At 40.2% G+C, this 12,685-nt stretch overlaps 1 protein-coding gene across 10 annotated transcripts in view; it reads right to left on the bottom strand.

The window, feature by feature from the left end:
- The window catches only part of phldb1b (pleckstrin homology-like domain, family B, member 1b), a 59,172-nt gene that overhangs the window by 24,600 nt on the left and 21,887 nt on the right, over nt 1-12,685 (bottom strand). For 9 of the 10 annotated variants that reach the window (XM_079482067.1, XM_079482070.1, XM_079482068.1 and 6 more), the window contains 2 exons: nt 8,998-9,123; nt 4,360-5,825 (listed from right to left, as the gene is read on the bottom strand). In XM_079482067.1, coding sequence (XP_079338193.1) covers nt 4,360-5,825; nt 8,998-9,123 — 1,592 coding nt within the window. Of the gene's footprint in view, nt 1-4,359; nt 5,826-6,930; nt 7,180-8,997; nt 9,124-12,685 lie in introns of those variants that run through there. The other variant, XM_079482063.1, reaches the window with a different exon arrangement.

Here is a 12,685-nt window from a genome sequence, read left to right on the forward strand (position 1 = left end):
TCTCTCTCTCTCTCTCTCTCTCTCTCTGTGTAAACACATGTAGGTAGGCCTACATCAAGCAATTTCACTACATCTCTTTTTCAATAGGTTACTTCTAAAGGAAACATGACTCTGTTTTACATATGTGAATGGCTGCTTGTTTATCTATCAGGCTTTAAAACTTAGGGGGGCTAGTGAAGTTTAAGCCACATTCAAATTTGTGACCCACTCAAACAGGGGTCACTACTCAACAAACAACACAGCTCGGGTGGATGTGTGGCTACACAACGGTGAGTGCGAAATACAGTGGCAGTCAAAGTTGCAACACGTTGTATATAATAAGCATTCTCCTGAATTTATAATAGCATGTCATCAAAAGTATATTTACACAAATTAAGGATACAGTATATGTAGTAACCAAACAAAATTTAAACAAGAAAAAGTATGAGCTGTTGACTGACAGTCTACCATCCACGAAATGTAATCGGCCGAGATGAAAAACTAGATGGAAAGAAAGTCAAAAGTTTCCACTGATCCACTTGCACTCTGATTGCAAACCTCCCTGCATGCTACGACTGCATTGGGGCGAGTTTGTGGGTGTCCTGACAAGGTAAAGTTCTCGCACTTCATGCAAATGCAAAAGAAACAATTCCACATTGTTTGCCATTTGAATCGTCACACCAATCATATCGAAAACATGTTTGTGCCTCACACAGAGAAACAACCACAATTGAGTTGCAATCCGCAGTGGTATGAAGGCAGCCAAAATAAAAATGCCTCAGGTATGTGTGAGGTTGGAAATAGGCGGTTAACAGCAACACTGGGAGCCCAAGTGTAAACTTCGAGATGTCAACCAATCAGAGCTCGGAGATGCAGCTCCTGCATTCCAGCATGTTGCTTCTGTCTTCTTTCCAAATACTTTCACCTCTGTCTAAAGCTCTTCCGGAGACTCAGACCCCCAGCTATGACGGAGCCTCTCTCATGCCGTCCTCGACCTTATTCCTCGGCCTCTGTATGTGTGGCGGGGTCACAGTGTCCCTCTTTGTGTGGCCTGTGCACAGATAATTTGAATGCCTTAAACCAGAATGAGCTCAGCGCCATTCTGGACCTCAATAATAAATATAAGAAACTTTACAATGTTTTTTTTTTCCAGTGCCGTCATGTGAACATTTGCAATTGAATGGCAACATGGCATTTTTCACTAAATATTGAAAATTTCACGATAACAGATAGACGGCTGCTTCTGTATATGAAGCAGGGATAGCACATAAAAAAATGAGACACTTCACCTTTAAAAACATTACTTTCTATTTTCAAAGCTGGCACAGGGAATTCATTTTCAAGCACAAACTACAGACTAAACCAAGCAACGTAGCATTAAGACCAGAATGTTTTAGTTCTCTTATTTCTAATTATAATAATAACTTGTCAAATCTAGAATCCAAGTAAGTGTCAAAGTATTATAATTACAGATCAATGTTATGTTATATATTGTATATTTGTATAATGTAATGTAATGGGTTATTGCTTTGAGTAAACAGGAAACAAAGCATTCAATATTGAAGACTAGGATAAGAATGTCTGTACTGACCGAAACAACAGAAAATCTGTTAAATGTCTCCTTTACCCAAATACTCCTTATCTCTCTCTTTCTTTTACTCTCTTGTTGCGAGTAGAACCGGAATTAATCCGTCCCAAATCAAACTGACATGCACTGGACTGCAACTACACAGGAAGTCAACACATTAATTGATCAACAAAATGTTCCAGTAGGAATCATTCATGTCGATGCATTCTGCTGTCACTGGCACTGAATAATAAAATATTACATTTGCACTTTACTGTGTCAAACACCAGTCTCCTCTCCCAAAGGACGGTTTTATTGATCAGTGATTGCTCTATAATAGATCGGGAGAGATATGGAGATCTTAGTTATGCTTCATTTAAGAATCAAGTTGTCTCCAAGATTTCTTTCAAATTTATACAATTTCATGTTGATAGCATAGCTCAGATAATTTGATTTTGATAGGCAATTTGGTGTTGATTTAGTGTTAATCCATGAGAACAGTGCTTGTCACTCAGAACACATGTCCCCTCTGTCTGTCTGACCACCCAATAAAGTCAAGGGGCTTCCCCTCTGTCTGTCTTCATTCTGACATGCAAAAAAGCATACTGTTTCACAAATGTGTGAAAGCAACGCATGCAACCTCGTTAAATCTACATCCACAAATGTTCATGTCAATGTATGTAAAATGTTTCTGACATCGAATTAATTTGTTTTGGACTGACTGAAATAAAGCAGTATGAGATCAAACTGCCAAATTTTGTCTAGAAAATGTGGTCATCAACCTATTTGACTGCAAGCCCCCACCACTCCATTTAACAATATTCAAAGACCCCCCTCCCACTCACAAAACCTTAAAATGTAACTAGAATTAACTAGACATTAACTAAAATTTTGTATTAATTATGCAATTAGACAAATAATAATAAATATAATTTTGTCTAATTTTAAAATATTGGTCATCTTGAAGCCCCCTTGAAAGTCAGCAGGGGCACCCTAATGGGCCGTTTCCCCCTGTTGAAAACCACAGGTCTAGAAGGTCATTTTAGACGGTGAAGAATGTTTTTGGTTATTTAACATAGCATGTTTAATAATAAACAACTCTTTTATTAAGAAATTGATTTTTTATATGACACTAAAATATCAGTTTAGTTCTCAGCAAAAATACTTCTTTATAAAATGACCACGTTGTTTTTTCTGCTTTTACTGTACAGCAAATGTCAGTTGTATAGAGTAATGGAAAAGTGATGTCATCGTGGGAGCTCTCGGTTTAAAAAACGAGGTCATCCTTAACAGGCCTGGCATTAGTATGGCACTCCAGCTGACTGACGGTTTTCTAGTGACTGATGCCATATGCCAAGTGTGTGTGCCAAGGCTGTATCTTAGGAAACCATGTGTGCCTCTGGAGTCTGGTGGCAGTTTAGAGATGATAAATTATGTACTGCAGTCCGAACTGGCTTTTCAGTCAACTGTAAGTCGAACAAAAATATAATTCACAGACACAGTCAAAATGTGGTCTCAACTGACAATGGTTGTTAATTGTTTCATTATTCATTTGCTAAAATTATATACAGTAGTTAAATATAGTTTTGATATAGTTTCAGGGTTTACCTTTTGTAAATTGCATGTCACTGAATGTATTGCATATTTTTTATTAAATATGTTTAACTCAATACAGCACAAAATGTAATGCCCTAGTGCTTTTTACTCTGCGAATAAAGGTTTCAGAAGTCAAGGATTCTGTCTAAAATGTGCATAAAGTTTCAGTCAGAAGCGTAATGGCCCCTCTGGGTTGGCAAAAGCACAATGACTATAAGATTTAATGGAAACCCTTGGCAAAGCTAAACTGCCGTCTCACTCAACAGTGGCTCATTACAGTGAGGAGATAAGTCCACAGCTCTATCGTCTCATTCTCTATTACTTTAAGAGACATGTCAATGTTCCATGATCTGCACCACAAACGTGACCCGCTGTCCTGACCTCGCCTACATCTGACAGTCAACTGCCAGGGGAAGATGAACTGCCCCTACGCTTTCCGAAGCAAATTTCTGCTAGTCATGATAGGCTTCATGCTTCAGCTTTCACTCTGCAGGAGCCACAAGGCATTTAAATGAGCAAAACACGGCTGATATGCTCGTCCGATGCATGAAAATCTCATGTATTTGTCATAGTGCTGTATATGAGGGCTGTTTAGTAATGGACCCTGTGGACCATGTCAACAGACCATGTTAAAAGAATTGCAAAATCACATTTACGGATGGATGGAATAAACAGCCCCAAAGGCTAATTACACGGGAAGCAGACTTCAGTTTCAGACTCAAAAACATCAAACTTCACACGGGCCTTTGTGTCAACCACTTAATTTAAACCAAAAAAAAAAAACTGGACCAAGATGTCTACCGTTCCCTGCTACCTCTCATTCGAGACAACAAACAATGGAGTTGCCATGGTAAAATCAAAACCCTTTGCCTCAGCACGACAACGGATTAGTCAGTGTATCAGCATAGTATGTCTGTTCTCACATTCCTTCCAAATGTTCTCCATTTTCACCAGAAGGAAACAAGGACTGCTGAGGTTTGAGGTGCGTTAGCAGATTCAGCCATCAGTTTATATCGGTAGTAGTGAGGAGCTCAAGAGCTTTTATTAACTGTAGAAACTTGAAATGTACATGTCATCAAAAGACATGTAGAGACGGGATCCAGCATGGCATGTACAAACAGACACTGAGCATTTCTTGGAAGAATTCTTTCTACTATGATGTGGCAAACATAATATGAAAGACAGAGAAATATGAGTAATGTATGTGTCTCACTCACCAGCCTTTCCATTTCCTGCTCTCTGAGTCGCTCTTCTCTTTGGCACCGATGATACTCCAGAAGGTCATCCTCGTTGTCGCTGATCTCAGTGATGCTGTTTTTACGCTCTCTCATGCCAGGGTGAGGCATCCGGAGGTCCCTGTGGCCCGCTGACATCTTCCTGTGGCTTCTCGGACTGGAGCGGGGCGATGATCCAGGCAGAGAACCCAAGCTGAAGGCCGAAGACAGCGAGTTCCCAAAACTGGCCTTTCGCCCGCCATTCTCCCCCATCAGTCCCGAGTTGGGCGAGGGGCTACGGGCACGCACTGCACGAGGGCTGAACTGGTCCTCTGTAGGAGACCCTGCTTTCCGCCTCAGTCTGGGGCTCTCTGGGACAATTCTCGGGGATGGGCTCTCCGGAGTGCGCAGGGTTCCTGGCAGTGCTCCCGGGAGCACAGGAACCCCCCTGCGAGCCATGGAGGGGCTGAGAGGGGGAAGCTCCCTAATGCTGCTCCCTTCTAGGTTTCTGCGGGCCAGCCGCGGAGATTCAGGAGGCTGCAGTGTGTGTTGGTGTGGAGGTCCGCCCTGAATGATATGGACAATGGGATCCAAAGGAGGCTGGAAAGATCGGGAGGGTGGGGAGAGCTGATGTGAGGGGCTGGACGTCGAGGAGTGATCTGGTTGAGGCTGCTCCCTGAAGGGACTTAAGGGTCGATCGTGAAGGACAATAGCAGCTTTAGTTCTGGAGGGTGAGGACGATGGAGATGCAGCAGAGAATTTGGGGGTCAGTCTGGGACTTCCTGGAACTTGCAACCGACTGACATATGGGGCATCAGTTGGAGCGGTGAAGATTGAGACTGAGGGCAGATGGGTAGAGTGTAAGGCGCTGTTGGGGGTCTTAGCCCCCGAGTTATCTTGGTTCAAGCCCCTGCGGGCAGGCTTTGGGCTCGGTGGTGCTTCTAATAGAGCCTTTCTCTGAAGTCTTGGACTCTCAGGAACCTTTGGCCCACCACCGCCGCTGGGCAGTATGGTCCGTGGCTGAGGTATGGGTGGCTGGCTGGTATAATTGTAACTGGAGGACCTAACTGGCACAGGAGGAAGCGTGTGTATCTGGTCCTGACAACCACTCGGGGAAAGACTTGTGTAGCTGCCGCTGCTGGCCGCCGATGGGGATGAGAGAGGGGAAAAAGGCGGGGAGGTATTCTCGTAACTGGAGCCTACAGACATAGCACCAGGGCTAGTTGGAGGAGAGAGAAGGAATCGGCCACCTCCATTTAACATGGGGGACAGTGGAGACTGGGAGATAGGCTGGCCAGAAGGTTTCTTAGAGGAAGACGGTTGAGGGTCATCCATGACTAATGAGTCCATAATGTCCTGTAGGTCCTTCTCAATGGAACTGACAATGGCACTGTGTTCTGGACGCACTTTCTTAATGGTAACCAGGTGAGATTCTGACGGGTGATTCCCATTGACCAGGTTCTCAGAATCTGAAAAAGAAGTGAAAAACCATAAGCAATTACTATACATAGATGCCAAAATCCTTTAGAACGGGGAGGTGAGCCAACTTGAATACATAACACAAGAAAAACACAAGAATACATTACACAAGAAAAGCACTTATGAGTAATGCACTTGGCTACCTCACCTAACCAAAATGATTATCTTCAGCATTACACCTGAGCTTTAATGCAAGTACCTACAGCTAAAGAGATGCATTTAATCCATTAGTCTCATTCGATGGTCACATAATTCAAAGCCATATAAAATGAAAGCTCAAGAAGAAAAGTGGTTACCCAATGGAAACTCTGAGAGAAAGTCCACCAGCTTGAAGAAATTAACATAAAATGAAAATATAAATGCTAAATCACAGACAGCCCTGGTAATTCCATCTATCTCTCATGCGACTGACCAGCTTCATTGTTAATGGTTCATCTGATTCAAATGAATGTGAATAAAACAAAGATGGTCATCATTATCCAAACCACCAATATCATATTTACCACAACCTCAATAACATGTGATTTTTCCTTGTCAACGTAGCAGAAAAAAATCAAGTAGTTTTATAAAACTCCTGATGTGAATGCTTTTATAACAAACATAGGATATTATGTATTCAATATAAAGTAAATGACATTAATGTTTTATGGACAGCTATGTGTCACAATGAATCTGAGGCTCTGATTTATCAACATTGAAAACTTAAACATTAATGCTCTGCCGAACCAGTGTTTGCTTTTCTGACTGTCTATTACAAAACGATCTCTTAAAAACAAATAATGCAAAACACAACTCCATTCAGCATTTTTATATTATAAAGTAATCGTGTGTAAATACATTCAGCTGCCGATGCCTCTGGCATGCCCTTTTAATACTGTTGATTTGTTTTAATCGCCGGTAAAAAAAATTAAGAAACGATGTCAAGAAACCACGAACGCATAAAGACGTAGGATGATAAATCACATGGACGTGAAAAATAACACACTTCAACTTGACAATCGCGTACAAAAACACTATAAAAAGAATAAGCTACATACTGTACGTCCACATAGCGATCCGACATACATATACAGTGGCTATAATTACAGTACTTACAGATGAGAACACGCCTGAGGAACGCCAAGCAGCTTTGTATTGCTGTTTAATCCATAACCCACTTCAGGTTCAAATAAACGAGTCCTTCATTCCGGTTGTTATGCTAGGCCAGCTGTACCGGCAACAATGGACCGAGGCAGGAGTGAAAAATGCTGTCGTTCAGATATTACAGCCGGGTTTGGTTCACCCTGCGCCGCTACACCGCCGCCACGTCCCCCGCCCTCCCCTGTCCACGGTGCTGATGTGACTGACTGCTGGCTGCACGGGGGGCGGGGACTGCTGTCTTAAAGCAACAGTGTGCCTTTTCCGGATCTATTCAAACACTGACTGTGCTGACGCCTGCTTTGGGTTTAACCACACGAAGAAACGTTGATAAAATAGTTCTTATATGTTTAGTTCTGGCTAATAAAATAAGCTATATTCTAAAAAAATCTCTGTACATTTAACATTCTAAACAGGACTTCATTTCACTAATGATACTTAGCATGTATGAAAGGTATTTGTTGTTAAACTATGATGATAATATGCCAAAAAACACTTTAACTACAGAACCACAAGTTATATTCATAAGGGGTTTGAAATATTAGTTTGTGGAATAATGCATTTGTGAATAAAAGCTAAATCTGCTATGGGCAATTCTGAAATATCATCAAGAATCTCCAGTGGACCAGCTGTGTGAAAACAAGTCAGCCGGATATTGCGAGAATATGAGGGGAAGAATAGGGAGGGGATTTGACGACTAGAGTGGGTGGGAAGATAAATATAGATATTGTAAAAGATATTCCTCAACTTTAAATAAGCAGAGCGTGGCCAACATAGTGTAGCTGTCTGGACTGGAAATGAGATGGACGAGGAAATAGAGAAAGTGTGGAGCGGAGGGTGAGGGGGTTCTTTTCCCCTATAAATTCTCAGTTTGTGAACAAATAACAGACGGCAAAAGCACACGGAGAGCCTAACTACAGCCAAATGCTGTAATACATTAGTGTTATAAATCTGAACTATAGAGTTCTCTGGTCATACTTTCTTTAAATACAATGTCATTTTGACATTACAATTAAATCCTGGAAGGGAGTGCAAAAGGAATGCCATAAACAAAAAGAAAGTCTTTCAAAGTGTAGCAATATATTACCAATTTAGAAAACGCATTAAACCAGCTTGTGCTTGCATGCTAAATTTGTCAGTTTCTGCCACACAACAGCAAAAGTCAGGAAAACAACTCCATGCATGTTGTAAATACAATGTTAAAACATTGGCTCCAATGGGAACGGAAGCTATAGAGCGCTCAGTCAACAGGAATGAGCTCCTCATAAAAAATGCATGGTGCAACTGAGGCTTGTGTTGCTAACGGTTCGAATGAAAAGGCAGTAATGCCCAGCCGCACCTGTGAAGCACCCTCCTCTGCTACTGAAACAAACCACACCATTCAGCCATGTGACTACACCCTTTATGTCCAAATCTGACTCAATTACTTCTTTTAAAAGAAAGCATGGAAATCCCTTCTAATTATTGTAGATCTGCATTGGTTCTTTCCTGACTTTTTTCCTCAGAACACAAAATAATTTTATTAAGCAAGATGGCAATCGAACAGTTAGCAACATTCTTCAAAATATCTTCTTTTGTGTTCTGTGTCACTCAGAAAGTCATAAGTTTGAAATGACAAGTGAGTAGCCAAAATGATAACAGAATCTTCATTCTTGGGTGAACTATCACTTTAAAGTAGGCCTACTACCCTAAATTTAAATGTATTAATTAAACTCAAATATATTTTATATCTTCAGCTAACCAAACTGTACTATACTGATGGAAAATGGCATACATTGATAATGCTTTAAATGCAAGATATCATCCACAAACAAAACGGTAAGAAACAAGCCAGATATCTCAATATGTGTATCGAGTCACAACATAAAAAATGCACTGAACATTTCCAGGAACATGTCTTCCACACAAATGACGTTCTACACACAACACGGGCTTTGTGGACGCTGCCACTTCCGTGTGCTGAGGTAAGCGTTAGATAATTCTTGCCACATTGGTGGTGTGTTCTCCTGTGGGATATTGCATTACCTGTGAGGGCCTGGTTTTTCACACTGCCTGTATGTCCTCCTTCAGGCATCATGCTTTTCATTCGGAAAGCCTCCTCGGGGTGATTGAAGCGGAAGAAGGCGGACTGGCCGAAACACAGCATACAGCCTGCACACAAACCAAAAAAATAGCATTGTTACTAAAGCTGAAAATGGTGGATAAAATATAAAATGCTTCACATAATATAAATAGTTCCCCAATGCTTGAAAAAAGACGTTCAAATGATCATTTGCAAGAATTTTTCAATGTTGGATAGGATTTTAATACTGCAGTGTGACAGAGGTACAGTGAAGGGGAAAGGAATGTTTGCCCCCGTTTTACATGAACAAGCAGGAACATCTCACACTGTGCTGTCGCCTCAGACTCATGGCTCGCTGAGTGAGGGAAAGAAAAGACAAGCTAGACTCTTGTGTAGCCAATGTAAAATCAAAACAGGTCATTTTTTACTCCTACTACTACTTGCCTATATTTATGTCTAAATACGTATAAATAAATGTTTGTCTTTAAAATCTGCTTTCTTTTTTGACAGAAGTGACACAGTTGGTGCTTTACGTCCAAAGAAAAGTCAAGATTACATTATTTGGAATGACATGATGATGATAATCCCTTTTAAGTTAACACTAAAGCATTTAAATTAAAGGACTCCCACTATGTAAACAGGCCTAAACTAATCTGGTCCCTCACACCGTATTTATTCAAGGTAGGTAAAGGTCTCATGGAAACCTTTCCAGCTCAAGCAGATGTGTGATGAATACAGAGTGCCATATGCCCTTTTGTTCCAGACAGGAGGCAGAACATTTGATTACCCTTCAGGTTATGACAGGACCAGGTACGATTAAAGCACACAAAAGCCTGCACAGTAAACTCTGAACCGCTCAAGTAAACTGTGAACTTCTCAAATATCAAGGCTCAAGCATGTATTCTTTAAATCGGATACTGAATAGAAGGTTTGAACAGAGATAGTTAACTGGTGTTTGTTTTTATAAAACGACTTGTCTGGAGGATCCTCCGAGTCTTAACATGCTCTGCTAGCGCTTTCAAAGTCATCCAAACTATGAATTAAACACAAAGCACATGTGTCAAACAGAAATAGATACTAGTGTTTTTAATTTAAAAACAGAGCTGTTAACATACTCAACAATAAATTGTTTTATTGGAAATAACAGAGCCAGATGTTGTTTTTCCAATTCCTAAATGTGTATTTTTATGAGCGTTCCAGAATTTTAGAGGGAATTAATCATTATTGACAACAGTCTCCCTTTCCAAATTACAAACCCAAAGGCGACACTACTACCTTTCTGCATTGTCTTACAAGCATCATGCTTTTAATCCAAGAAACTTTTAAACAAGAAATTGCTAAATGTTACCAAGCACTAATTGTGCTGTGTGGTTTATCCTTGGTTGTGGGTGCAAATAACCTGCAAAGCTGTACAGGAAAACCCAGACATTATCCCCGAAAAACACAGCTTGGTAAATCATACATTTCTTCAACCTGCATGCTCACAGCGGGGCTTCACAGATCATCCATGAGGAAAACTAGCAAAGCGTGCGGTTCCCATTCCCAGCAGAGCTTAGCAACACATTTCAGTTCGACAGCAGACTGCAGATCAGTCAATACACATGCAGATAACAGCTAACAGGGAAGCACAAATACATATTATCACAATGTTAACTGGTGCCATAACAGTGGCACTGGCATGAAGTTTTTAGCATGTATCTTAGTGGTAAAAATGTGTTCTTTTAGTACTACAGAGTACACCACGACACATGAGTATGATAATTGTTGGTGACAATGATTACTGTATTGTCACAGGAGTATTTGTAAGAAATAACAGTACTGATGTTTTCGATGTGTACTGTATTTTATATCTTTCAGTGGGTCGTTGATGTAATGTGATGTCAACCCTTATACAAATATATAGGCTATCAACAGTCAGTATATCAAATGACGTAACACGTATGTATCTAAAAATGTATTGAATGAATAATACCAGTTGATACTATATTATCTTATTACAATATATTGAATAATACATAAGCAATTGCTGCTTCTCATATACTGAAAAATATTGGTTAGATATATAGAAATATATTGTTTAATATATTGCATTGCATTTTCCAGTATATTTACATATTACTGTTTCGTGAAGGGAAATCTAATATCTGTGTTTCTTTAAAGAAACATCAGTAATGGCTCTGAATAACAGTCCAGGCATAGGAAAATTATCAACTGACTATTAGTACAGTGAAATTAAAAAGTCAGAAATTCCTATAGCATGAAGAATATCTTAAGTTAATGTGATATATATACACAAGTTAAAATACTGCTTTTAATATTTTTTAAACCTACAAAAGGCCATTACGATTCCTCAGTTTGGTCACATCCATAGAGGTTGATGAATTTACCCACAATGCTAAGTGAAGCGTTTGGAAGCAGATTTATGGTGTAAAGTGGAGGGTAATCTAGCACCGCAGACAACACTACGAGACACGAGGGAAAATATACGAGCCAAGAATCACACCAGCTGGGGTGGGCATCTATTTATCCACTCTTTGCTCCTACCGTCATACATTTTGAATCAAGGCGTTTTATGAATGATCGCTGATGTGCGATGAACACAAGAATGTTCTAACAACGTGTGCAGAATTTTTTGTAAAATATTTCCTGCGTTATGCCACTAAATCTTGTACATTAGGAACAAGATCATGAGGATGGTGCTAAAAGATGGAGACAAGTTGGCAAAAGCTGTGATCTTCACTTCATAAAGTGATAAGCTAAACTATAAATAAAATCTTAGCATAACATGGAAGGTGTTTCCCCTGGTGTCTGTTTATAGACAGTCACTTAATGCTAGACATTATGGATACAGTTGACAGATATTTTTGGTGCCAGTAAAGGAGATGTTACAAAACAACATCAGCCTGATCATGCTTTCACTAAATTTTTTACCCCACACCACTTACTATCATGTCTAAAAGATTCACACTCTCAACACAATGTTTCAAAAAGAATAAGCACAATAATCACTATTTTATCTGCTGAAATTAGTCAAACAAATGTATAGAACTGTGTGGCAAAGCCACAAAATAACCTCTCCTTGTCATAGATGACATTCACACTGAACCATGACTAAGAGCCATTGTATGATCAAATTCATGAGGCCATTTTCAAGAAGACAGGCCTCATCGGTAAATGACAAATAATGCAGAGAGACGCGTGAGTCTGGGGAGAGCAGCGGGAAAGTGGCTGTTCCTCATGCAAGGCCCGCCTCACCAACATTAATCAGTAAGATTGATTCCACACCGTTCGCTGATGAACCGTTTCGCTAAACAGCCGTAACCGCACTTTGAGAAGCCAAACTCATTAACGAAAGTGCACGTGTAACAGTGCCAAAGTAATTCACTTGTTAGTTCTCAGGTGATTTCGAACTGAAGGGCATAGCATGACTATTTAAGGAGGCTGAAAAATGAGAGAACATTTAAAGACCTCAAGGGTCTTTAATACCCTAAAGGCCATTTTTTATTTGAAGACCCAATAGATTCATGTATGGCTAGCTTTCCTGAGTTGACAGGAAAGTTACTTTTTTGGGTTATGTAACAGCCATGAATCATTTGTTGCTACATGATAGCGTATTGCTCTCTGGTTGAAACATAGACCAACTGACTGGCA

Source organism: Barbatula barbatula, assembly GCF_947034865.1.
Source record: "Barbatula barbatula genome assembly, chromosome: 19".
Lineage (NCBI taxonomy): Eukaryota > Metazoa > Chordata > Actinopteri > Cypriniformes > Nemacheilidae > Barbatula > Barbatula barbatula.